A 25,925-nucleotide genomic window follows, 5' to 3' on the forward strand; every position below is an offset into this window, starting at 1 on the left:
TAACGCAAACAAAATTACATTTATCAAGTTAGACACAGTATTTTTTTTTTTTCTTTTACCAAAAAAATAAAATAAAAAAAGAGAACAGTATGTTCTGTTCTTGCTTAAAGACTCTACTTAAAATTCTAATAGAGTCAAATTCTGGCATTTCAAGCATATTGTTCCTGCTGTCTAGCTTATTATTACCAAGAGCTCTAATACAGCGTGGGAGGGTAGCTACAATCAGAAAAAAACAGACAACATACTGAAGCGTTTAAGCCTGTGAAGCAAGATTCTCTGGATCGTTCTTCATTCAGCAAAGCATCTATTTCGTCCAATGCATTGGGAAGTGCCTGAAAAGCCTAGGAGAAAAACACAGATTTTATTGGTGGGATAAAATAGAAACATATTTTAAAGCAGGCTCGGTAATGATAACATCACGACTGTGGAGAACAATGTAACGCTGCATTCCATCAGAGGAGATGAACAAATTAGCACATTAGAAGAACACACAGCTATTTTTAAACTGAGGGGGAAAACGCTCTAAAGAAAGCCTTAAGAAAAAAGTGAAGACTTAAATCCCAGTAGACAGTGATCTTAAATCATTAATAGGATTTGGTATTAATACGTAAAAAGGAAGGAAAAAAACAAAACAAAAACAGGCACCTAAACTCTACATCGATGACCCTATATCTAACACCTAGTAAGAAAATGCTTTATGCTCACATAAACAACCTTGGGATATAGCCGTAATGCGCAACTGCTGCTTTCTGCTCTATAGCAAGACTGACAGAAGGTGCTTGGCTTAGTCCTTGAGGGCCACAACACTGCCTGAACTTCAGGATTTCTTTAACTTGGGAAAGGGCTGTAATGAAATTAATGTGTTTTCTTGGAATTGAAACCTTAATCAAATCAGACCTAGGTATATTACTATACGGGTATCTAGAACATGAATCAACAGAAAAGAAAAAAACAAAAAAAAACCCTTCTGTCGATCAAGCAGTCCAGAATTAATTCCTCTATAAAGTGAGGCTAGACATATAGTTAGAGTACCATTTAGAGGCATAGCTTGTGTCATGCCCCACTTAAGTTATGTGTTGCCCATTTTGAAGATATGTACAAATATAAAACTAATTCTATATATTACATACATAAAACATCACTGTAAACAGCATCCATGCTTAAATTACTTTCCCAAGGAAAGGTCTTAAATCAAGAGCATCAAAAAAGACATCCTAGTTGCAAAGCACACCTTCATTATAGAGATGTAACAATGTTTCAAATATTAAATGCTATAAAATAAATAAAAACTCTAATGTAAATTATATATAATATATATATCTTATGCATTTTATATGTTATTTACATTGGCTTTTTTTTTATTTTATAGCATTAAATGTTCAAAATATGTTACTATATCTATATGCTGTAGATATTGTCCACAGGACTCCAGCGGCTCATGGCACTGACAGCATCCCGTTTCTGATCAATGGCATCAACGGCGGCAGGGGGAGAGTCTCTGTCCCATACGATACATACAACAGACAACCCGGATATTGGGCGGTGTAGTTTCATCTACTCTGGTTCCCTCCAGGAGATAGACGCAGCGGGACTGCTGCTTATTGGATAATTAGCTGCCTAGGAAACCATAGAGAATTCAACTTTAAAAGGAAGCGGAAGTCGTTCCAGAGACACAGACTTTGACCTACACAAGTGCTCGGAACCATCGCCAAGTGCAATAAAAATTATACTACCTCCGGGGAAGCTGGGCAGGTCCCGGCAAAACACGCAGAGGAACTTTGTGGAGAAATTCTGGAAGGTTGGTTATTGCAACTAGTTTATGCTCGTCCAAGTTGGGAACGGAGCATTTTTTGCACATTTGTTTATTGTGCCATAGTTTCTTGTAAGTATGCCATTGGTTTTTTACTTTCCTTTTAGAATCATGGTAAGAGGTTTGCTTTATTAAAGACTTTTGTGAGCGCATGGATATCCTCTCACGTATTACTCATTTTATTGTGTTATACTGAATGTTAGCAACGTCAATCAACATTGACATTGATTAACAAGTATCATCACTGAAACAAACATCTGTGATTTCCCACACTGGCATTCATCAGTGTGTCCCCATGCTGTACACAGTAATGCTTTGTAAATACTTACAATCTGAAAATCTTGTGGGACTTCTTTATTCTGTCCCAGGTTACATTTTTCTCTTGCTCTTTTTAGTAGCTCCTTGCAACTTTCCAGTAAGTTACGTTTCCTCTCTTCTGTAGTACTGAATTGATTCTTGTGGAGCAAGCAAAGAGGTGGGGAAACTATTAGTTCTCTCAAAAAAGACCATTTCATGTAAACGCCAATAAAAGTTAATATAAACTAGTCCTCCTCCTTCTGTCACGCCTTCTCTCTACCCTCTCGCCCCTTTCCCCCCCCCCCCCCATCTCTTCCGCTGCACAGTTTGTGTGCCGATATAAAAGCCATTGGAAGTTTGGAACTCTTCAGCTATGGAATCAGCAGAGCGTTGGCGACTTTTACGCACCATGTGCCTCAGCACTCGGTGACCCTGCTCTGTGACTTTACGACCCATTGCTAGGTGCTCAATTTTATATACCGGTGGCAATGGATCTGATCGAAAAACCTAAATTCAATACTTTAGGGTGTGTCCCAATACTTTTGTCATAGTGTGTGTATAAAGAACTATTTAGTAACAGTTTAACTAGATTACTTCTGATGTATTATATGACCACCCAAACACCTACCTCAAGAACTCTATGCTGTGATGTTGCTTCTTTGTACTTTGATTCCAGCCTGTTCTTTTCAGAAAACACAGAGGTGCTTTGAAGGGCCAAATCAACTTTTTCCATACTTAGAATTGTACATCTCTGAGGTGGAAAACACAAATGCCGTAAGTAACCCCCACAGTGAAATATGAACAGTATTTTCATTTAAATCATTCATATAGGTATGAGAATTGAAACCAATACATAAAAATTACAAACTATCTGCTTCAGACGGTAACTCAGACAGCTCCTTGTGTGTTGTGGAACTATTTTTGCCTTTGATGCTTAATTAGCCATTATTACAATTATTCTTTCAGGATGCTGACATAATAAGGGAGGTTGCTTTTTCTATGACAGCACATTTCCCTATTGAGAAGAAACTTCTCTCATATGTTACATTTAAATAAAGTGTGCCCAATCCATCTCATAAATTAATTGCATGTGAACCGTGTAACTGCAATGTGTGGCGTTTGCTTTAGGAGAGTATGTGTATCCATTTGACTGAGGGTAGCATTTGTGTATATGTGTACATCAATGTGTCTGAGAGAAGACAGTGTGTAGGTGTGATCTGCGTGGCTGAGAGTGATGTATGTGGCCGGCAATGATCAGGGTGGGTAAGATGTCCATGTCTGAGTATTCGTCATTGTGGTTGAGAATGCTACATAATGTGTATGTTTGAGAATACTGTATGCACTCATTTGGCCGAGTGGTGTGTCTACTCAATATGGTTAAAAGTGGTCCTTAATCAAACAGTAATATGAAGTACGACATATGTAAGTCAGCTTACTTTTTATGGCACTGGAAATATTACCCACGCTCAGCTAAAACATTTGATGTCAGGTTTAAATGGGGACACAAGTGTTTAGAATAATTGCCCAGTGTCTCTCCTTGTTATTCACTTAATGGATTATGGATGGTAACATTTACCTTTATTAACTCTGTCAGCTCTGTAACGAGTTTTGCTTTCTGGACACTGATTTCTTTTATCGTGGCAGTGGCTTGCTGCTCTGCGAGATCTAAATTATTATTATCATGTTCCAACTGCTTTAAGCTATGAAAGACAGTAAAATAATTATGCATCGAAATGGAAAACAAAGGAAACATGTTAGGTACAGAATAGAATTTAAACACAAACAGTAAAAAGGTCATTCCTGGTTGCATACAATTCCATTAACAGTAAGATTCCACACAGCATGTTTCCACAGCTTTATACCCCAAAAGCATTATTTTATTTTTACTCCTGTTGACAAATTTCTCCCATGAATACTATAAACTATTAAAATTTACACATTTAAGACACCTGGCACCTCTCGGATATATGATCGGTTGATAAATTCTTCTCTGTAATACACATCTGGAAAAGCATTTTGTGCAAATTATTTATATGGAAACACCTGTGAACCCCAGTAAAAAGAGTCCTTAAGATACCATAACACATCTGGCTTACTTAGTGCTCTTTACCACAAAATTATAGCCACTGAATACTTTACCTATCATATCTTGTGCTAATTTTTTGTTCTAGTTGTCGCTTTTTTGTCTTCATATCCAATATTTCTTTTTTCCTCAGTCTCAGTTCATTATCTCTTTTTTCTAGAAGTTTCCGTCTCTCGACCAGCTCTCCAAAGCGAGAGTCTACCCTAGAACACAGTTTCTGAATATCCTGAAAGAAAACGAGAGTTCTATATTACATCACTTAGAAAGCACAAATAATTCACAAAACAAAAAGTCTGAATGAGTAAGGTTTTCATATTGGCTCACAATGTGATCAAGGACCAATAAGGAAAAATAGGTAAACATTGGCATGTCACTAGTTACAACTTTGAGTGTCACTTTGGCTATATTGTTTGCCTATACCTATTGTTTTAGTGTCCTATTTGAGCTTCAGAGTGTTTTTATTCAGTAATATTGATGTTACATGTATTCAAATAAAACATTTGAAATGACTGGCAACGATCAAAATCCACAGATGTGTACTAGCGTGACATCTAGTATGACCTAGTCATGACCACTAGAGTCCTATTCAATAAAAAAAAACAAAAAAACCTTTCTAGTTCTGAAAGGTATGTGCAATGTATTGTAAACCTACCGGGCAATTAATTGGCTAAAGTTGACTTTTTGCTTAAAGCGTAACTGTCACCATCTCTGGTTACAGTATTAGAGAAGGAAGTCTAATAGACTTCCAAGGCCTAGAGTTTGCAAGATGTGTATGTGTAAGAAGAAGGGCAGATAGATAGGAGTAGCATTTGTGAGGCTGGCACTAAACAGTGCTTCTATGACACTAGCCAGAGAGAACAGAAAAGCAATTTTTAACAGTGGTTATATTTTCCTCTTTTGTGACAAAACCCAAAAAGTTAAAAATATCGTATGTGTTTGAATATAATACTAGGTTTGCTTTGAAAAATACCTCTCGGCTTATATTTGAGGTTGTCTTATAATCCTCAGAGGTCTGACTGTAAGACTAAGATCCAGATCCCCCGCAGTGCTACAGGGGGATCCTCCTGGATCCTCCTCTCTGGCAGCCGGTGGACGTCTGCACGATGTGCCTAGACAACCTTCCTTCATGCCCGGCACTTCCGCCAGAGCGCCATCATGACATGACCTTCCAGTGCTCAGTTGTAGAAGCGTAGCAGCGGAGGTTGTCTAAGTGCATCGCACAGACGTTCACCGGCTGCCCCAACTAGACACCAGGGAGTCTGAAGCACAGGGGACAAGTATGGGGATAGATTGGTAAGTCTAGGGGGGGGAGGGGGTAGAGTATCATATAAGGGGGTATTAAGGCATATCAGGGAGGCAGGTTGGCAAATAAAAACAAGAAATGCATTTTTTCTTGCCATTCCAGGCGGCACATGAGAAGAAGGCTCCACCTACCAGGTAGGGCAGGAAATACTATAAAAAAAAGGAGACCTCCCCCTTTCTCCCCAGTGTTGTTTCCTGCCCTACTCAGGTAGCGGTTAGGCTGAAGCTTACCTCTACTTCCTTTTTTTATTTTCTCTGAGCCCCAGGGGGTGTCCTTGTTGATACCCGGCAGAGGTCCCGTGTGGATCCAGGGTTCATGCGACAGCCTCGGAAGCTGCAACTCCGCGTTTATCGCGGCAACGCACACGAGGCTCAGCCCTCGTTCGGCTCTGCCTGCCTGTGCCTGAGGATTATTTACTGCCATTTCAAGTAGGTGTTGCCCTCTTGGCTTGGAAGAAGTTTTACGTTGCCTATTCCATTGTTTTCTGCGGTTACAGCTTGTGTTTTTTCTCCTCAGTCATGTCAGATAAAAATCAGGATATCCCTCCTGAAGCCTTCCCACATAGGAAATCTGTGGGAAAGACGAAACTCAAAGCCTGCTCATCCTGCAAAAAGACCCTGCATGACCCTTCGGCCAAAACGTGCAACTCCTGCTCTCGGTCTAAAGAAGTTTCCACAACGGAATTTACCTCCTGGTTGAAGGGGGAACTTCAGTCTACCTTTGACTGTTTTCGAGCCATGGCAAGCTCCTCTCAGGCACCTGTACCCCAGCAACAAACTTACCAGCAGCGTCCACCAAATTATCTCCCAGATAACCCGGAAGATTATTCGGCTCCTTTTTCTGAATATGACTACCAGTCGAATGACCCACAGTCTTCTGATGAGGACGGGGAGATTAAAGAAGAAACCTTTTTCTTTCCAGTCGAAGAAACAGGGAAACTCATCTCTGCGGTCAGATCTACTCTTAATCTACAGGATGACATACCAGTGCAAAACCAGATCCTTTTCAGGGTCACTCTAGGAAACCGCAGACCTTTCCAGTCCACGATTCACTTTCTGCCATTATCACGGAGCAGTGGAAATATCCTGACAGGAGATTCTTCACATCCTCCAGAACCAAGAAGCTTTTTCCTTTCGATAAGAATTCTGAGGCCTGGGAAGTCCCGAAAGTCAACACCGCAGTAGCCAAGGCCACGAAAAAAACAGCCATTCCGTTGGAGGACGCGTCCCATTTCAAAGACCCCATGGACCGGAGGGCTGAGAATGCCGCCAAAAGGTCTTTTGAAGCAGCAGCGGCGAATTTTCGTCCAGCTATTGCTATGGCGTCAACTTCTAGAGCCATTAAAATCTGGCTCCAACAGGCGGTGGAAGACCTTGCAGCTATTCCAGGGACTGAGCAGGTCGCAAGCAGTTGATTTCATCTCCAATGCCTCCATCGAATCAGTCCGTACGTCTGCTAAAGCCACTGCGCTTTCAGCGGTTTCTAGGCGAGCTCTCTGGCTTAAGTCGTGGTCTGCAGATAATGCCTCTAAACACAAGCTGTGCAGCATTCCGTTCCAGGGGAGCCACCTCTTCGGCAGCAATCTCGACACGATCCTAGAATCCACCACGGGGGACAAGCACTGGTTACCTCAGAGGAAAGGACCACCTCGTTTCAGGTCAAATTTTTACAGAGCTCCAAGAGACAGAGAGTCCTACAGGCCCTCAACCTCCAATCAAGACTACCAGTCCTTTCGGGGTAAACCCTACGCAGGAGGAAGATTCCAGAGAGGAAGAGAAGGAGGCAGGGACGGTAAAGCAGGAAGGTTCTGACGCCAGCAGGCTTCAGGTAGGGGGCAGGTTGACCGGTTTCATTCATGCCTGGGAAGAGATCACCTCAGACCCCTGGGTCCTTCGCATCATCGAACAAGGCTATGCTCCGGAGCTTACTCACCTACCTGCCCGGAAATTCCTGCTGTCCATGCCCCCTGCAGATCCTTGGAAAAGATCGGGTTTCTTCTCCACGCTCAACAACTTAATTCACGAAAGAGCTCTGGTCCCGGTTCCTCATCAGGAGATAGGAAAGGGAACCTACTCTCACGTCTTTGTCGTGCCAAAGCCATCCGGGAAATTCAGGCTAATAATCAACCTACAGGTGGTGAACACCTGTATAAGATACAACAGGTTCCGGATGGAATCCCTGAAGTCCGCAACAGAGATCATTTCTTCGGGGGACTTCATGGTCACCATAGACCTGCGGGATGCCTATTTACATGTTCCCATCAGAAGAGACCACCAAAGATTCCTCCGTCTGGCTGTTCCATTACCTCAAGGTATTCGACATTTTCAGTTTCGAGCTCTTCCTTTTGGAATTGCTTCAGCAGCTCGGATCTTCACGAAGCTTATGTCGGTGGTCGTGGCCTGAGGCAAAAAGGCATAAAGGTGGTCCCATATGTGGACGATTGGCTCCTCGTAGCAGCCTCAGCAACTCTGCTCCAGTCCCATCTGGAGTTTTCTCTCAGGACCCTCCACGACCTAGGATGGCTAGTAAACAGACTCAAGTCAGAGTTGCTTACAAACAGACGTCGTACCTTTCTGGGATTGATCCTCGATTGAGGGAATTCACACACGCGGTCCTAACGAACAAGTCAGTGTCCATCAGAGCCATCATGTCTTTGCTCGGTCTAATGACCTCCTCCATCTCAGCGGTTCCCTGGGCACTGGCTCACGCAGGACCTCTTCAACAGTTCCTACTGGATCACTGGGATCGCTCCAGGACGTCCCTATACAAGAAGGTCCGACTTTCTCCCTTCGTTCGGGAGTCACTCCGATGGTGGCTGACAGCCAAGAATCTTTCACAGGGGCTCTCTTGGCAGACGAGAGACTGGGTGGTAATTTTCACCGACGCCAGTTTGGGAGGCTGGGGTGCTGTTATGGGAAGCAATATTACCCAGGGAACTTGGTCTCCTCGGGAATCAGACCTGCACATTAATTTTCTAGAACTGTTAGCGGTCTGGAGAGCTCTAAGGTTCTGGTCTACAATCCTGCGACACAAGTCCATCAGGATCCTTTCAGACAACGTCACGGTTGTGGCCTATCTTTCCAAACAAGGTGGCACCAGAAGCAGGCGCCTGCAGACCCTGACCGCTCAGATCTGCCGATGGGCAGAGTTCAGTCACTGCACCCTCTCCGCGGTTCATCTCAAGGGTTCACTGAATCAGGAGGCGGATTACCTCAGCAGGAACTCAGTACTTCCGGGACAATGGTCCTTAAACAAAAGGGTCTTCGCCTTCATCACAAAGAAATGGGGTACTCCTCAGATAGACCTGATGGCCACGCACCTAAACAAACAGGTAAAGGAGTTTTTTTCTCTCTCACCAGTCGGCCGTCCCCGAGCCCTGGAAGCACTCTCGCAGACCTGGGACTTCGAGCTCGCATATGTTTTTCCTCCGATTCCCCTTATCTCCAGAGTGCTCCGGAAGATTCGGGAAAACCCTCAAAGTGTCATCCTGGTTGTTCCTTTCTGGCCTCGAAGAATCTGGTTTTCGGACCTTACCAACCTGGCAGTAGACGAGCCCATGCTTCTTCCTCAGGTGAAGGATATTCTCGTTCAAGGCCCTGTTCTCCACCCAGATCCCTCCCGGCTCAACCTCTCAGCATGGCTTCTGAAAGGGAGATCCTGACCTCAAGGGGATTAACTTCATCAGTAGTGGAAACGATTCTCTCCAGCCGCTACGGCTGCTAAATGCCAAAAGGTTTGGGAAACGTTCATCACCTGGTGCAATGGGCACGAAGTATCCTCTCCATCCATCTGTGAGGTGCTGTGCTTTTTACAAGACGGCTTTGATAAGGGGTTACAACCTGCTACTATCAAGGTCCAGATCTCAGCTCTCAGCAACTTCTTGGACTCCAATCTGGCTTCCCATCCCTGGGTCTCCAGATTTTCTAAGGGGATGTGCAGACTTCGCCTTATGCTCCGTCTGTCGGTTCCACCTTGGGACCTTAACCTCGTGTTGCACCAACTCACCACGTCTCCTTTTGAGCCTCTAGAGGATACCTCTCTAAAGCTGCTCACCTACAAGGTTGTCCTTCTAGTAGCCCTCACTTGCGCTAGGAGGGTGAGTGAGCTCCAGGCTCTCTCCAGAGTGGAACCTTTTCTCAGGATTCTGCCGGACTGCATTATCCTCAGTTTACCACCAGAGTTTCTCCCTAAAGTAGTCTCACCTTTCCATTCGGATCAGGAGATCGTCTTACCTACTTTATGTCCGGATCCCAAGAATCCCATGGAGCTGGAACTCCACTCGCTAGACCTGCGGAGGTGTATCCTGTCTTATCTCTCGCGTACGTCTGCCTGGAAGAAATCCAACGCTCCCTTCCTGTCCTTTGCGGGGACCCCCAAGGGCAGAGCAGTGTCCAGGGCTTCCATAAGCCGCTGGCTTAAGGACGCAATCACCTCATGTTACATCTCCGCGGGAAGAGTACCTCCCTCTGGCCTGAAGGCACACTCGACCAGATCCATCTCGACTTCCTGGGCTGAACTCTCCGGGGTGAATCCGTCTCTCATTTGCAAGGCAGTGACCTGGAGGTCGATTCATACGTTCGTAAGGCACTACAGGATGAATCTTCATCTCTCTGAAGAGTCTCAATTTGGTCGTTGTGTCCTGCAGACTGGAATCCTTCCCTCCCTATCTCGCTAATTCTTCTCATGTGCCACCTGGAATGGCAAGGAAAGTGAGAATTCTTACCTGGGAATTCCTTTTCCTTGTCCATTTCCAAGGTGCCACACTTTTACTCCCACCCATTAAATTTACTTTTGCTTGTCTATTATATGTCTGAGTCCTTCTTTTTAACCACACTGGGGAGGAAGGCGGAGGTCTCCTTTTTTATAGTATTTCCTGCCCTACCCGATAGGTGGAGCCTTCTTCTCATGTGCCACCTTGGAAATGGACAAGGAAAAGGAATTCCCAGGTAAGAATTCTCACTTTCTCAATCATAGCTTTTATTAAATACGAAAACAGTTTACATGTGAATATTTACTAGTAAAAGGTAGTCTTATATTCAGGCTCTTTTTTCTAAATTAATATTCAAATTTTGGTGGGTCGTCTTATAATCGAGCAAATACGGTATTAAAAAAAAAATTGTTAAAGATACATTTACGTTTTGGTAAAAGAAGAGGGAGAGTTAATACTCTATGGTATGAAATTATGTTATGCAAGAGAAAGACTTGGAAAAAAAACTATCATCAAGCTGCATGTTAGGACATTGCAATTGCCAAATATTACCGAAGAAACGTGGAGTAAATACCATATCAGAAAGATAAGAGCAACAAGAAAAGACAAACACTGCTACTAAGATTGTAACAAAACTCACTTTGAAATATATAATGTTCACTACTTCAAGGCATAAAATGTTGTACCTTAATCTGTTCTTCCACCTGTCGCCTTTCCTCTGCATCCACAGTGACTGTGAGGAACTGTGCTCCCCTTAGCGACGTATTGCTAGAAATAACTTTGTTGGTATAAGCAGACACTTTCATTGAGTACTTTTCCTCTGCTGTGAACATTTGCCTAAGTTTAGTCTCCTGGATGACCTAAAAATAATTATACAAGGTTCCGAGGCATTAGGTCATTTACCGGGTATCGTAAACTATTACATAAGCAAATATTAAAATGCTTTATGTACGATGTTCGAACACATTAGGATTAATTGATGTATTTAATGGTTTCAACCAACAACTGATTAAGGTTTGAGTCTTTAAAGCTGGAAAAATGGGCAGATTAGATGGGCTCAATGTTTATCTGCAGCCAAATTCTGTTTCTATGAAAATCATTCTTCTCCAAGAAAATAAATGCCACAAAACTGAAGGCAGTTACAGTAATTAGTTTGCTACAGTAAACCACCCATTAAACAATTTATAGTCCCATGCACCCTTATATACAATAGTTATCAAAAGTTTGTTAACCTTAATGCAGTCAATGATTTGTTAACACTACTGTAATGTCCCCCCCTCCCAATAAAGTGATCATGAGGCCACTAATAAAACTTTTAATGTATCATCCTCACACAAAAATTAACAGATATTCCATTACTACCCATCAACATATCTTCCCCCACTACATGATCATTCCACTGTCAACATAAAGTCACCTTTTTTGTAACATCCAATGGCTTTATGCTAAAAGTACAGGAAAGGGAATATCACTGATACCCATTACACAGCGGGGGAATCTGATTTGGCATAACAACCTTACTTTTTCAATCATGGATCTGGTTTGCTGTGTCCCCACAGGTACTTCATGCACATGATACTGGAAGCACAGGTAATTCATTACAGGATGGGGGGCATCAAACAGTTCTCTTAAGTATGAGAAGAATCCGTACTGTCTGTATTGAATTAGAGCAAAAAATATAAAACATGGTTGAACAAGTTTAACATAAAAAAAGACATTTATTTTGATCTGTCACTGACTGTGTGTCCCTGCAATGTAGTTTAAAGCATGTTAAATTGGGGGAAGGGGACATTCTGCAATCAAACGTTCACTGTAAAAATCTAATCTTCAATAAACATAAAAGCTGATTTAACATGTGTTAACAAAACATTAACGTAAATTATCTTTGAGGACAATTAGAAATAATGTCACTATACAAAACTTCAATACTAAAAAGAATTTAACCGGCAATTTATTTAACCCCTTCAATCCCAGGGGTTTTTAGTACCTCAAAGCCCAGAGCAATTTTGCCATTTTTGGGGTATGTCGGTTTAGCGATGATTCTCTTTTCCTGTGAATAGTGTACCCATATAAACTATATATTGTTTTTTCAAGGAGAGATAGAGCTTTCGTTTGATACCAGAGTTGGATGATTAGCTGAAAATTTAGAATTAGAAATTTAGTAAAAACTAGCGAAGATTAGAAAAATAAACTAATTTTTTTTTACATTTTCCCTCTGAATCCTCACAAAATTAGGTAAAGTGATGGAAAATCCCCTCCAAGTTTATTAATATAGGTGTCCTGATTTCATAAATACCTAATTTATATAGATTTTTCAGACTTTCCCAGCACCAGGGAGCATACTAGGTGTAATTTTTATGCCTATGGCTTAACGGGTTTGGGGGTTGTGAACGGGGGCAGAAGGGTTATACTGGCTAGATGTTATGCTAGGGAAATGGGAAGTAAGGTTTTTTAATAATTTTTTATTATCTTTTTTTATATATATTTTTTTAATTATTTTTTTACATTTTTTTTTATTTTTTATATATTATTTTTAAACAGAAATGGTTAGAGGTCCTCCTAGGGACCTCCTGAAGATGCCAGTGATGTCACAATGACATCACAGCTCACATTATAATTTTTTTTTGTATTATTTATATTATTATTTAAATGATTTATTTAATATTTTTTAAATGAATTAACTATTTTTTTTTTCTGCTTTTCTCTTTCAGGACGGAAGGGGGAGTGAGATCCCCGCGATCCCCCTGCACCGATCACACTGTGATCTCTATGCAGGTTAATGAGCGATGCAAACTTTTTGTTGTTGTTGTTCATTGTAAAACTTGTCCTATAAGGAAAATGCCCCAAATAAATCAAAAAAACATTTCAATCTTAATAAAAAATTCATTTTTACTGTTATGTGTGGACAAGAAAAAAAAAAAAAAAGTTTCAACTACTTACAGTCAAGTACAATGAGGAAAATAGAATCAAAAGACACACATATCAAGTTAATTGCATTACCAACATTGGAATAACTTTCCTATCTGCCTCTAAAAAGGGACAGATTACTAAAGAAGGATGCATATTAATGTATGCCGTGAATACTTTAATTTGCATTTTTCAAAAATGAAAAGAAAAAACCAAACCCATTTAAACGGGGAATAGGGACTAACATTTTTCGAGACGGCAAATTCAAATTTAAAAATGTAATTTTCAAAAACATGCATTATTCAAAGCCAATAAAGCAAGAGTCCACAGCTTACTTTAGATCAGATATTGGTCTGATGGGCCTTTTGTCAGCAAATGATTCTTGAGGAGAACAAACAGCATTTACTCTTAGCCTTTGCTTGTCGCGTACCTAATATAGAGATGCAAAACAAAGTATAAATTGCAATTATAGATGGTTGAGTTCATGTCTTAGAAGAGGGTGCTTGTAGTAATTAAGAAAAAATAAGCAAATTAGTTTTCTTCCCAATATCACTTTAGTCTGAAAAGCCATGTTACTGGTAGTATGCTATGAGCTTGCACCTTCTCAAGAATTATAATTAATTCTTCCAAAGTTCTTTCACGTTTCTTTTTTTACAGAACACTCTAGGAGTAAGACGGTCTTACACCAAGAATAGATTTGGCTCCGCTCCTAATTATTATTATCTGGTTTAGAGTTTAGGGGAAAATGAGAAAGAAATGTGACGCGTCTTACCTCTCTTAGAAACATGTCCATGTCTTCTTTGCTTTCAAAAACAAATGCTCTCATGTCATTCATTGAAATGTGATTTTCAACATATTTTGCATGTTGTTGGTCTTTCATGTTAATCTGCATGTTAGAAATGAATAAATTAGCCAATTCTACATAATCTATTAAATTTACTGCAGCATCGACTGTAACTGTAAGAACCCAGTATTACATTGTTCCCAACTAATTGCATATATTATATATATATATATATATACCGTATTGGCTCGGATATAGGCCGCCCCCGTATATAGGCCGCACCCTAAAAGTTTGGTGCTTTTTTAAAGAAAAAGTTTTTTTCTTTAAAAAAGCACCAAAAAAACATGCTGCCACTCTGCCCCCCCCCCCCGAGATATGCTGTCACTGTCCTCCCTCCCCGAGATATGCTACCACTGTCCGTCCGTCCCCCCCCCCGAGATATGCTGCCACTGTCCTCCTCCCTCCCCGAGATATGCTGCCACTGTCCTCCTCTGCACCCCGACTTACCGGAGCTGACTCCCGGGTGTCTTGCGAGGCCGGCGGGGGACATCTACGCAATACGCGTATACAAGTTGTATACGCGTATTGCGTAGATGTCCCCCGCAAGACACCCGGGAGTCTGCTCCGGTAAGTCAGGCGGGGGGCCAGAGGTAAAACGCATCGTGCGCTTAGACAACCTCCCGTGCCGGCACCCCCCCCCCGTGGGAAGTGCTGGCAGGGGGGGCTGTCTGAGCGTATCGGGGAGTAGGATGCAGGTCCCCTGCACCGCTGCGGGGGATCTGTATCCTAACCCCGCTGCCTGCCCGGCGGCCGGGACTGCACTAGACCCCGAATATAGGCCGCACCCCCACTTTAAGTCTTTAAAGTGGGGGTGCGGCCTATATTCGGGGCCTATATCCGAGCCAATACGGTATATATATATATATATATATATATATATATATATTATAATAATAATACTAATTTGTGAGATAACAGATTAATTCATCAACAGTATCTGCTCTATTCAGTTTTGTTAGTAGCTCGAACCACTATAATTCCCAATAGGTTGGATGCTATTATTACATTTGAAGCAAATTTGTACACCCACATAAAATCCATTATTGTTATTTATTGATTGATTTATATAGCGTCATCGTGCTCTGCAGTGCTGTACAATGGGTAAACAGGACATAACAAGAATATGTCAAGTGTCTGAGTGATGCTTACTTCTAGCATAATGGGTTGGCAAACACTGTGCTGAAAGCGATCCTTGTTTTCTTTTAACCAGACGACAGCATTGTAGGTGTCCGCAAACCTTTTTCTCAGTTTTTCCTCCTTTAGATTCATCAAATTCTCAAACTGTTTAATAAGATTGAGCTTATCTAATTATAAAAAAAAAGAAAAGAAAAAGTTGAAATAGCCCAAACAGGAGAGGTGCAACCTGTTGATCATAAAAGTTCATTATTTATGCTGTGGTCTTGTCATTTTTCAGCAAATGGCAAAACAAAAATATACATGAATGGATTCCCATTTTGCCTATTTTACTTTAAATATGACAAATACGAGTTCCTGTGCATTTCACTGTATGCAGACAATCTTTTGTTGTTGGAGTTCTACAACCTCTTAAAACTCCAGCTGCCTCTACTCAGAGCAGGGTGCGTACTGAGATACACTGGTTGCGCATGCTCTGTAAAACTTTCTCCCTAACCAAAGGAAGCTGAGCTACCATCAGAAGCAACAGCAAATGAAAAGTATGCTACATAAACACGGATGTGTTGCTAGCAAGCATACAACTGGCTGCTAAACCTGTGATAGCAATAGGGGTGCTACTGAGCATGTGCAGAAAGATAACATGCCAGTACTTACTGGTTTCAGTACATGCAGCCAGGGCGAATTCAAATCACACAGAAATCTAACTCCAGTAACTAAAGAACGCATGACTGCAAGCATTAGAAAGGACTGGAGTTCATGCAAAATAAATACTTACAAAAAAAAATAAATGCAATTGTGTAGACTTATTTTAGGAACTGTGTTGAGCCTTAATGTTTAAAAACACATACTTTGTCAATCGTCACTCAGGATTACTAAAAAGGTTTAGTACGGTCTTCAGGCAAAAAAATGGAATGTAAAAACTAACATTTTAAACTGGTAATGGAAAGCTGAAGCATATAAAATACGGGAAACCTGAAATATGGGGTGTGAAATGCTTTCACGTCAAACATTGTAACCTATAGTGTAAATAGGGATGCACCGAAATGAAAATTCAGGACCAAAACCGAAATTTCCGGATTCACTTGGCCGAAACCGAAAATGACCCCCTTTAAAAAAAAAAAAATAAATAAATAACTTACTTTTAATAAAAGTGTGGCAACGCACCAAAATTAGACAACAAAAAATCAATAACATTAATATATATGTGATTAACCGCAATCACACTCCTATCATGCCTTGGCATACCCAGATTCCAGCATGTACTGGCTGACTTGGCATAATAGGAGTGTGATTGCTGTTAATCATATATATTAATATTGTTATTTCTGACCAAAAAATCATATATATAATTGCTAACAGCAATCACACGCCTATCATGCCCAGGCCGCCAGTACATGCTAGAACCTGGGCATGATAGTGTGATTACAGTGTGATCCCTATGCCATGCTATCCCCCCACACTTACACATCCATGCTATCACACACACATTTAAAAACATTCATATACTCATTTATTCCATTAATCACACATACTTGCTCATACATCCTGCCCCACCCCCTACCCTGAACTGCAGATCTCTCACTCGCAGACTTCTGCAGGGTCCCGGCTGTACCAGCAACTTCTCTGGCCCCGCCCCCAGGGGAAGAAATAAGGGAGCAGAGTAACGCGATGTGCATTCACATGAATCCACTGGGTTCCTGCTTTTCCTGGCCGGTACAAGAAACGGTGATCGCACACTGTGCGACCAACGCACAAGTAAGCAGCCCAGCCCCTGCAGACAATTATTTTCGTCCGTTTTGTAGTAAATATAATAACAAAAACAAGTGGAAGAACCACACATTCTTCCATTCAAGGTGTATAAATGGAGAAAAATAAAAACACACTTTTCCTGTCTCTCTCTAAGTTGTCTTTTTCCATGCGCAGGTCACTCATTTCATTTTCAACATTTGCCTTCTCTTCTTGAATGTGGCGTAGCTCGCTATCGATGGAATCCAGCTCCGGCTGAAGGTTTTCTTGACTCCCCAAAGACCTCAGTTCATTTTTCCAGTCCTCGATCATCTTACGGATATTACCAATTTTCTTCTGTCTATCCAGCTCCTCATCTCTCCGCATTCTTAGAGATTGTTGAATTTCTTCTATCTTTTTGGAAACACAAGTCCAGGAAAAAGTTACTATGCCGTCTTTCTGTAGTACATTATACGGCTGCATATGACACTTCTCATAATAAGCAGGTAACTATCTATTAAGATCAGTTTTGCATTCTTGGACAGACTAAACTGTTACTTGGGGTATATTTAAATAGCAGCTCTCTAGGAAAGAACTCAAATAGTAAATATGGATTACAAAATGGTTGAAGTGGTACTATATTTTCAAGTAAATAAATTTACTGACTGGGGGGATCTGACAGAATGTATGGACACTACTAAGGTAGCAACAATGATGTTGGCAACCAGTTCTGCACACCATCATAGAGCCATTGCCCATTACAGGGAATGGGTGGCAAAGCTGTGTCAACTACATTTCTTAGAAATTGCTGCAACAATTTGTACTGAAAACCATAACGATCAATGACCTGTTGTAGGAAGTAAACTTGAAAATCATTGTGAACATCCCTCCTTCACCAACGCCCCTCCATAATCCAAAATAATCCTTGCTTAATTTGTTTCACTCTTATATACATACCTCTTTTATTAAACATCAACATATTACACAACACACAATTTAAAGATGGCGGTGGTTTACAAATACATCCAAACACAACAGTAGCTGATGACCATGCCTGCGAGCTTGCCATTTGTACTTTCCTACATAGTTCCTGGCAAGAATGGTGGGTTTATGAGGACCCCAGCCATGAATTTATGCAGGAATTATATGGGTAGTTGAGACATAAGGACAGGTTATTCACTGCATCATTCACATTCTGAGGGATCTCTAACATCTTTTCACTAAGAAAATATCAGTGAACCGTTGGACAGTATTATGTTGCAGAAAAGTGAAAATGTAATAAGAGGAGAATAAACCTGTTTGTCTTTCCTTTCCAAAACATCCTGTTTCTGCTTGCACTTCTGTGAAGTTTCTTTAATCTCTGTCCCCTATGGAATAAAAACAAAAAAAAAAAAGTGAAATATGTATTTTATAAATGCTTTACAGACCTCTGTGCTGGATTTTATTAAGAATAAAGTGAACAGATTTCAGGAAAGTCTCAAGCAGACCGGAGCCATATGAAATATATTGTGGGCCAAATGAAGTCTGTTTAAATCTGGGTGAAACAACGAAAAGAAATAGTAAGCCCTGTAGACACTAAGGAACTCCAAAAGAAAAGACTTCCAAAGAGTACTTTGGCCATGCAGCTCACTTTGGAGGATTTCTATTATATAATATAATTTAAATATCATTTCAAATTTGTCTCCACTTTGGACAAGTGCTTTATTGTAAGTATCTTTTTATAATTAACTTATAAATCATAAAAGTTCAGAATTTTTTTTAAATAATTAAAAAAATAATAATAAAAAAAAAAAAAGAACTATGCATTTTTTACAGCAAGTATTTGACGTGCCGAGGCTAACCGATGCTTACCTTTTGTATAATTTTGCCATCTATGCCCTTCTGCTGCTTCTCTAGCTGTTGGATCTTGTGAGTCAATGGATTTAGTTGTTCTTTTAATTTTAAAAGCTCCACTTTTAAAACATCACGCTTTTGTTTTACTTCCTCATATTGCTGACGTTCATTTTCATACTCCTAGCAACGAAAGCAGAGCAGACGTGAAAGTGAATACATTAAAAAGACGGACTGTAGCAGACTGGGAGAGTAAGTACAAATCCCAGTTTTCTTTTACGAAAATACATGTGCATCCATCCACGGGAAACAAGTAATTACCACTAAGCAAGAGAAATTGTTAGGAGTGAGGGACATCTAAGTAATTGCACCACTTTCTGGACTCATTGTTTGATAGAAGTATGCTGCTGGTATGGTTTTACCACAATACACAGTCTATTATTGTAAACTGGATTGAGGAATTTACAGGGTATTTGGTTGCAGCTATCGTAGCAAAATAGAATTTTTTTGATAACAAATAATGCTTTTTATACATGCATTGAAAACTATAGCTTGCTCAGATGGGTGGCAGAAAACCAATTCCATTAGATAAACCAAAACGCAACTTACCACCCAAGGCCTCTTTCTTTCCAGCATTTCAATTTTATCGAGGTGGCGCTTTCTTTCATAGTACCTCGCCACATCCTGCTTGTGGCGCTCATTCGTTTGTTTCATTTTTTCCAGATATTCAACTTTATTCTTACATGAAATCTGTCGACCAGAATCATCAGTTATTGTTTGGGGAACTCCACAAGAAAAAAGGCCTCATGATATGATCTACGTATTATGGCTTTCACACAAGTAGAAACTACTAGTAAGCTGATGGCTGCAATATATACATTTTTTGTCTGCCATCAAAAGTTACCTCAGAACCATAGATAGATCCCATCTATGGGAAAAATTTAAAGCAAAAGGGGCTTTTAATCACTAGTTGCAGAACATCTCCCTGAAGTTTTCTTGGGAAACTACACTGTATATCTTTAAATTAATTGAAAGGGCCAGAACACAACTATATCAATACATACAGCAGTACATCTAAGTGGCAAACATTTAAAGTGTAATTTTTGAGGGGGAGAAAGTTACCTCAAGTTCTTTTTCTTTTTCCCTGCAATTTTTTAAGTCACAGTGAAACCTGTACATTTCTGGCGGTCCGACAGATTTCTCTGTGGCTTCCAGAAGTTCTGTTTTTGACAGTTTGGCAAATTCTCCAACTTTATCCTGCAAAACAGCATATATTACACATCAAACAAAATGGAACAAAATTTACAATGTTACATATTCATTACAAATGTTACTGATAGAGTAGGGACAGAAGGCTTCAAAAGAGGGCAGGAATCCCTACGTTAGGAAATAAATGCACCTTAAGCATCGGAATGGAATATGGATGACCAAAGTGTGTTTCAGTAACGCATAGTCATCCAACCTAATGACAGAACTTGCAAGGCTGCCAGTACAGAAGAACACGGATAGCACAGCTTTACTAAATGACAAGGGTATGAATAGATGAGAGCAGAACAAATTACAAAAAATGTATACAAAAATAAAGCTAAAGGGAAACGGTTTCACCTCAAAGCCCACTGGCTTTAAAACTGCGGAGATCTATCATACAGAAAGATTTTGGACATCACTTTTGTTTTAAGCTGGTAATTCATCATGTTAACAGAAACAAACTTCTTGGGGCACAGAATGCTCAAAATGGTTTGTTTTAGCACCCAATTACAGTCTTATAATACCGCATATAGTGAAATCTTAAGGGAATTATAATTCAACAATTTATATGCTCTGTTTAATAGATATTAATGCTATATCTGTAAATGCATGTTTTTTACTTTTATATATTTCGAACTAAAGGTATATATAGTTTCATCTGCCTCTGACTGCCAACTCTTTCCCTTATAAGATTATACATATGTTATACGTATTAACATGTGTGAGCTGCTCTCATACCAAGCAGAAAGAGTATTTTATACTTGTATGCATTAAATAAAAAAATATTTTAATCAACTTGAATAATCTATAGATTAACTACATCCCATGACCCCCCCAGATATATATATATGTTTAAATCTAACATTTGACACGGTTCCACACAATAGGTTAGTATTCAAACTGAAGGAAATTGGTCTTAATGCAAATTCTTGTTCTTGGGTAGAACATCGGCTTAGAGATAGAGAACAGAGAGTTGCTATAAATGGTACATTTTCAAGCTGGTCAAAAGCGGTAAGTGGTGTCCCTCAGGGTTCTGTTCCGGGACCAATTTTATTCAACATATTTATTAATGACCTGGCAGTAGGCGTTGAAAGTCATGTTTCTGTGTTTGCAGATGACACTAAACTAGGTAAAGTTATACAGGGCGAGCAGGATATTACTGTGCTGCAGAGGGATCTAGATAGACTGGGGGACTGGGCACACAAATGGCAGATGAAGTTCAATGTAGATAAATGTAAAGTTATGCACTTCGGGGTAGCAAATGCACAAGCAACCTATACCCTAAACGGTAGTGAATTAGGGGTAACGACAAATGAGAAGGATTTGGGAATTGTTATAGACAACAAACTAGGCAACAATGTGCAATGTCAGTCTGCGGTTGCTAAGGCCAGTAAGGTATTGTCGTGTATAAAAAGGGGCATCAAATCGCGGGATAAAGATATAATTTTGCCTCTGTATAAATCAATGGTAAGGCCGCACCTTGAATATGCTGTGCAATTTTGGGCACCTATTCTAAAGAAGGATATCATATCACTAGAAAGGGTGCAGAGGCGGGCTACAAAATTAATAAAAGGAATGGAGCACTATAGTTATGAAGAAAGGTTAACTAATTTAAATCTTTTTAGTTTAGAGAAACGTCGCCTCAGAGGGGATATTATAACATTATATAAATATATTCGGGGCCAATACAAACCATTGTGTGGAAACCTGTTCATAAACAGGACTATGCATAGGACACGTGGTCATGCGTTCAGACTGGAAGAAAGGAGATTTAAACTAAAGCAGAGGAAAGGGTTTTTTACAGTAAGGACAATGTAACCTATGTAAGCCTATGTAACTATGTAACATCGAGTAACAATAACAGCAGTTTTCAATCTCAGATGCGACAGTTCCTTTTTAAACAAAAACATAAAATTGTTGTCTTTCCAAATAATCTTTGGTATAATAATGTTTAGTATCCTTAATAAAGTCTCAGGCAGATACACATATATATTATCCTCTTGAGATTGGTTATTCAAACAGGAGACAACATACCTGGGGTAGAAACTGACAAAGGTTCCCCACTTGAATATTCAGAGCAGCTACCTGCTCCTCTACGAACTTGAGAGATACACCTTTACCATTTATATACCACGTGGACTGATTGTTTGCAAATTGAATGTCTCGTCGTATAACCAAATTACCAGAAGATTTGTACCTAGAAAGAAAAAAAAAATCAGTAACGGTAAGTTACTTAAGCGATAAATCTTCAAATATGTATCTTTAATTTGCTACTAGATACATGAAATACAAATACAAAATAAAAAAGTAAAGAGGCAAAGCAGGGTCGTGACAACCAACTATACAAGAATGGGAAATAATAGGTCACAAGAATGAAAAGATCGAAGTGAGAATGTTAAACACTCAGCAGCTAATATCTTTCATTCTCAATGCTGTGCAGCTTATAAGCATACACACATACCCATCTCCACTCTTACACATTTATCTTAAGACAGGGCTCGACACCTGATGTGTCACTATTAATTGAAAATGACTATAATCACACATGAATTTAACAGGGAGTTAAGAATATTAATATATGACATATTGCTGTTAATGTGGGTGTCCTGAAGGATATTATATTTTCACAGCAAAGGCATTATATTATTTTGTTTCACAAACAAATCACTGTTTTAAAGTTTCCCCCTTATATCAGTTAAACTTTAAATAAATGAAAATAAAAAACACGACAGGAGGAAAAACCGGCTCCTCCATTTTTTTGGCTGGCTCACAGATCCAAACCAAATTTGTTGACACCTGTTTTAACAAGCACCTCTTACGCCAATCCATGTATGTGCAATGTCACATATGTCACCATGCTCAAAAGTACAGTAGTGGAATGGCTCTTATATGACAGTTAATAAAATAAAAATATTAAAGCCTTGAAGATTGTTTCTCATAGAAACGCTCTACTCTCGCAGTATCCTCAAGCCCTTTCAATAAGAGGCTGCCTGTTAAGGTAGAACACAAGCACAGCTCTGAGAAGAAGAACACAGATTCTCATTAAAAGACTGCTTGAACATAACTGCAACAGCAACCAGTGAAGAAAGCTTAATTTGCATGACTGCAGTGGCGTCGCTGCAGGGAGGCAAGGGGGGGCAATTGCCCCCCTAGGTTAATCCTTGCCCCCCCCCGTTGACCCCCTGCCGAATTTGAAATAAATGCGACTTTAAATCCCGTCTTTTTCTTATTTATTTGTAATGCGGAGGAGAGAAAGGGTGCGGCCCGTGTAAGATCGGCAGCCAGGGCAACTGATCTTACGCGGGCCGCACCTCGAGCCCTGCTACTTACCTGTGGGAGGGTCTTCTGTACTGCATAGAGGAAGCGGAACCTAGCAGAGTTCACATGACATCACATGACTCTGCTCCAGTCCTGCTTCCTCTGTGCAGTGCCAGAGAACGCAGAGGGAGGCCGCGCCCCCCTGCTGAAGTCTGTGAGCGGCATCGAGGAGCTGCAGTGCAGGTAAGGGGGTGGGGAGGGTGTTTGAATGAGTATGCGTGATTGAGGGAATTAATCTGTGAATGAATGAGTATATGAATGAGTGTGTGTGATAGCATGGATGTGTAAGTGCTGGAACCTAGGCATGATGGGACTGTAATTGCTGTTAGCAATCACACTCCTATCATGCCAAGTCAGCCAGTAAATGTTGAAACCTAGCTAGCTGCCCCCCTTGTGTATTGATGCTGCCAGCAGTATGGGGTCTGCACATCACTTACAGCCACCCTGTACCAACATGTACTGGCTGACTTGGCTGACAGCAATCACAGTCCCATCATGCCTAGGTTCCAGCACTTCCATGCTATCACACACACACACACACTCATTCATATACTCATTCATTCACAGATTAATTCCCTCAAGCATACTCATTCAAACACCCTCCCCACCCCCTTAACTTGGCATGATAGGAGTGTGATTGCCAACAGCAATCACAGTCCCATCATGCCTAGGTTCCAGCATTTACTGGTTGGATGTGTAAGTGCTGGAACCTAGGCATGATGGGACTTTGATTGCTGTTAGCAATCACACTCCTATCATCCCAAGTCAGCCAGTACATGCTGAAACCTAGCTAGCTGCCCCCCTTGTGTATTGATGCTGCCAGCAGTATGGGGTCTACACATCACTTACAGCCACCCTGTACCAGCATGTACTGGCTGACCTGGCATGATAGGAGTGTGACAGCAAGCACAGTCCCATCATGCCTACGTACCAGCATTTACTGGTTGCCTGGGTATGATAGGAGTGTGATTGCTGTATGGGCAGTGTGGACGCCAGGGCTGGCTTTGGGATGTGCAACCTGTGATCTATGCCTGTTATTTAGGGGGTTTTAAATATACTTTTAATGACGTGTTTTTATGTGAATTCCAATTGATCTATACCTGCAAAGCTGGGTTTTTGCGTTATTCTGTAGATCCATATCTATATATTTCCATACATTATTTATGTATACCTGCAAATACAGTGTTTGTATGTCTTATTCAGTTGATTAATACCTGCAATGCTGTTTCCATGTATTTATTTGATCAATACCTGCAATGCTACGTTTCATATACTATTGTATACCTGCAAATACAGAATTTGTATGTCTGATTCTGTTTATTTTATATATATACCTTCCGTGCTGAGATCACAAGTGAATTTCAGATGATCTATACATACAAAGCTTGGTTTGTGTGTTAATGTGTTGATTTATACCTGCTATCGGCAACTGGGGCTAATATTAATATATATGGGCAGCAGGGGCATCAATACACAAGGGGCAAAAACACTAAGGGGGGTATAAACGACAATGCAGTGTGAAAAATCCATCCTGATGTAGACGTCTGTGACGTAGATTGTGTCCTGCTGTTTGTGTGTTTTTGGTTATCAGTGTAACAAAGCCTGTCCTCGGGTGTGTGTGTGTATAGGTGTTGGTGTGGCAGAGCCTGTCCTGGTGTGTGTGTTCGGTTGTCAGTGTGTTAGAGCTTGTCCTAGGGTGTGTGTTTGGGTGTCAGTGTGTCAGAGCCTGTCCTGGTGTGTGTGTGTGTGTGTGTGTGTGTTTGGATGTGGGCGTGACAGAGCCTGTCCTGGTGTGTGTGTGTGTGTGTGTGTGTGTGTGTGTGTGTGTGTGTTTGGGTGTCGGTGTGGCAGAGCCTGTCCTAGGGTGTGTGTTTGGATGTGGGTGTGGCAGAGCCTGTCCTGATGTGTGTGGGTGTCTGTGTGGCAGAGCCTGTCCTGGTGTGTGTGTGTGTGTGTGTGTTTGGTTGTCGGTGTGGCAGAGGCTGCCCTGGTGTCGGTGTGGCAGAGCCTGTGTTGGTGTGTGTGTTTGGTCATCTGTTTCCTGGCACTTAATTTACAGTAGGAATTATTTAATTTATATTTATATTAATTTATATAGTGACTACAGGGGACAAAACGTTCAAGGCCCTGAAATCATTTAGTGGAAAAGTTATTTATTGTGTTATAATATTTATTTCAAGGATTAGTCACACTCAATTGTGGCTTCAGGCTTCCCATGTTGAATGATCAAGTATTATTTTAACCCAATAACAAAAAGTATAATTCCATAGCACATTACTTTTGGAAATTATGAATGCCCCCCCAGTTTGACTGTGGTATCTTGTGTGCCCCCCCTATATATTGTTTCTAGAGTCGCCACTGCATGACTGTGATTTTGGATTTATGTAGATTAGGATTACCCAGGGGTCCAAAGCACTATGGAAACCATGCAGCCACTAAAATCCATAATCATGACATTAATTATTATTAATATCTGAAGGTGTATACTTTACAGTACTTAAATTCAAAGGACAAAAACTGTATATTTGTCTATTCACATGAGTTTTTAATTCATGTTTGTTATGGAGGTCGATTCACAAGGATGGTGGTGCAGCGCCTTCTAGCTGCAGCTTGGTTACAATACAACTGAGTATTTCACACCTGTGTAACAAACAGACAAAGAGCAGGCTGCATATCCTATTCATATACATCACATTTATTTATATAGCGCCAGCAGAT

General features: G+C 40.6%; 1 protein-coding gene across 1 annotated transcript in view; it reads right to left on the reverse strand.

The window, feature by feature from the left end:
* Positions 1-25,925, reverse strand: part of LOC149300607 (structural maintenance of chromosomes protein 5-like) — a 35,212-nt gene that overhangs the window by 3,495 nt on the left and 5,792 nt on the right. The window contains exons 4-19 of the mRNA XM_089485106.1: positions 21,924-22,086; positions 19,764-19,898; positions 19,251-19,391; positions 18,663-18,824; positions 18,107-18,178; positions 16,970-17,225; positions 15,102-15,256; positions 13,881-13,994; positions 13,444-13,538; positions 11,723-11,855; positions 10,888-11,061; positions 4,247-4,416; positions 3,684-3,807; positions 2,736-2,858; positions 2,140-2,265; positions 246-341 (exon numbers count right to left, since the gene is read on the reverse strand). Of these exons, the coding sequence (XP_089341232.1) occupies positions 246-341; positions 2,140-2,265; positions 2,736-2,858; positions 3,684-3,807; positions 4,247-4,416; positions 10,888-11,061; positions 11,723-11,855; positions 13,444-13,538; positions 13,881-13,994; positions 15,102-15,256; positions 16,970-17,225; positions 18,107-18,178; positions 18,663-18,824; positions 19,251-19,391; positions 19,764-19,898; positions 21,924-22,086 (2,239 nt within the window). The remainder of the gene's footprint in view (positions 1-245; positions 342-2,139; positions 2,266-2,735; positions 2,859-3,683; positions 3,808-4,246; positions 4,417-10,887; positions 11,062-11,722; positions 11,856-13,443; positions 13,539-13,880; positions 13,995-15,101; positions 15,257-16,969; positions 17,226-18,106; positions 18,179-18,662; positions 18,825-19,250; positions 19,392-19,763; positions 19,899-21,923; positions 22,087-25,925) is intronic.

Source organism: Sceloporus occidentalis, unplaced genomic scaffold (genome assembly GCF_023333645.1).
Source record: "Sceloporus occidentalis isolate IW3139 unplaced genomic scaffold, rSceOcc1.0.p SCAF_24, whole genome shotgun sequence".
In the NCBI taxonomy this organism is placed as follows: Eukaryota; Metazoa; Chordata; class Lepidosauria; order Squamata; family Phrynosomatidae; genus Sceloporus; species Sceloporus occidentalis.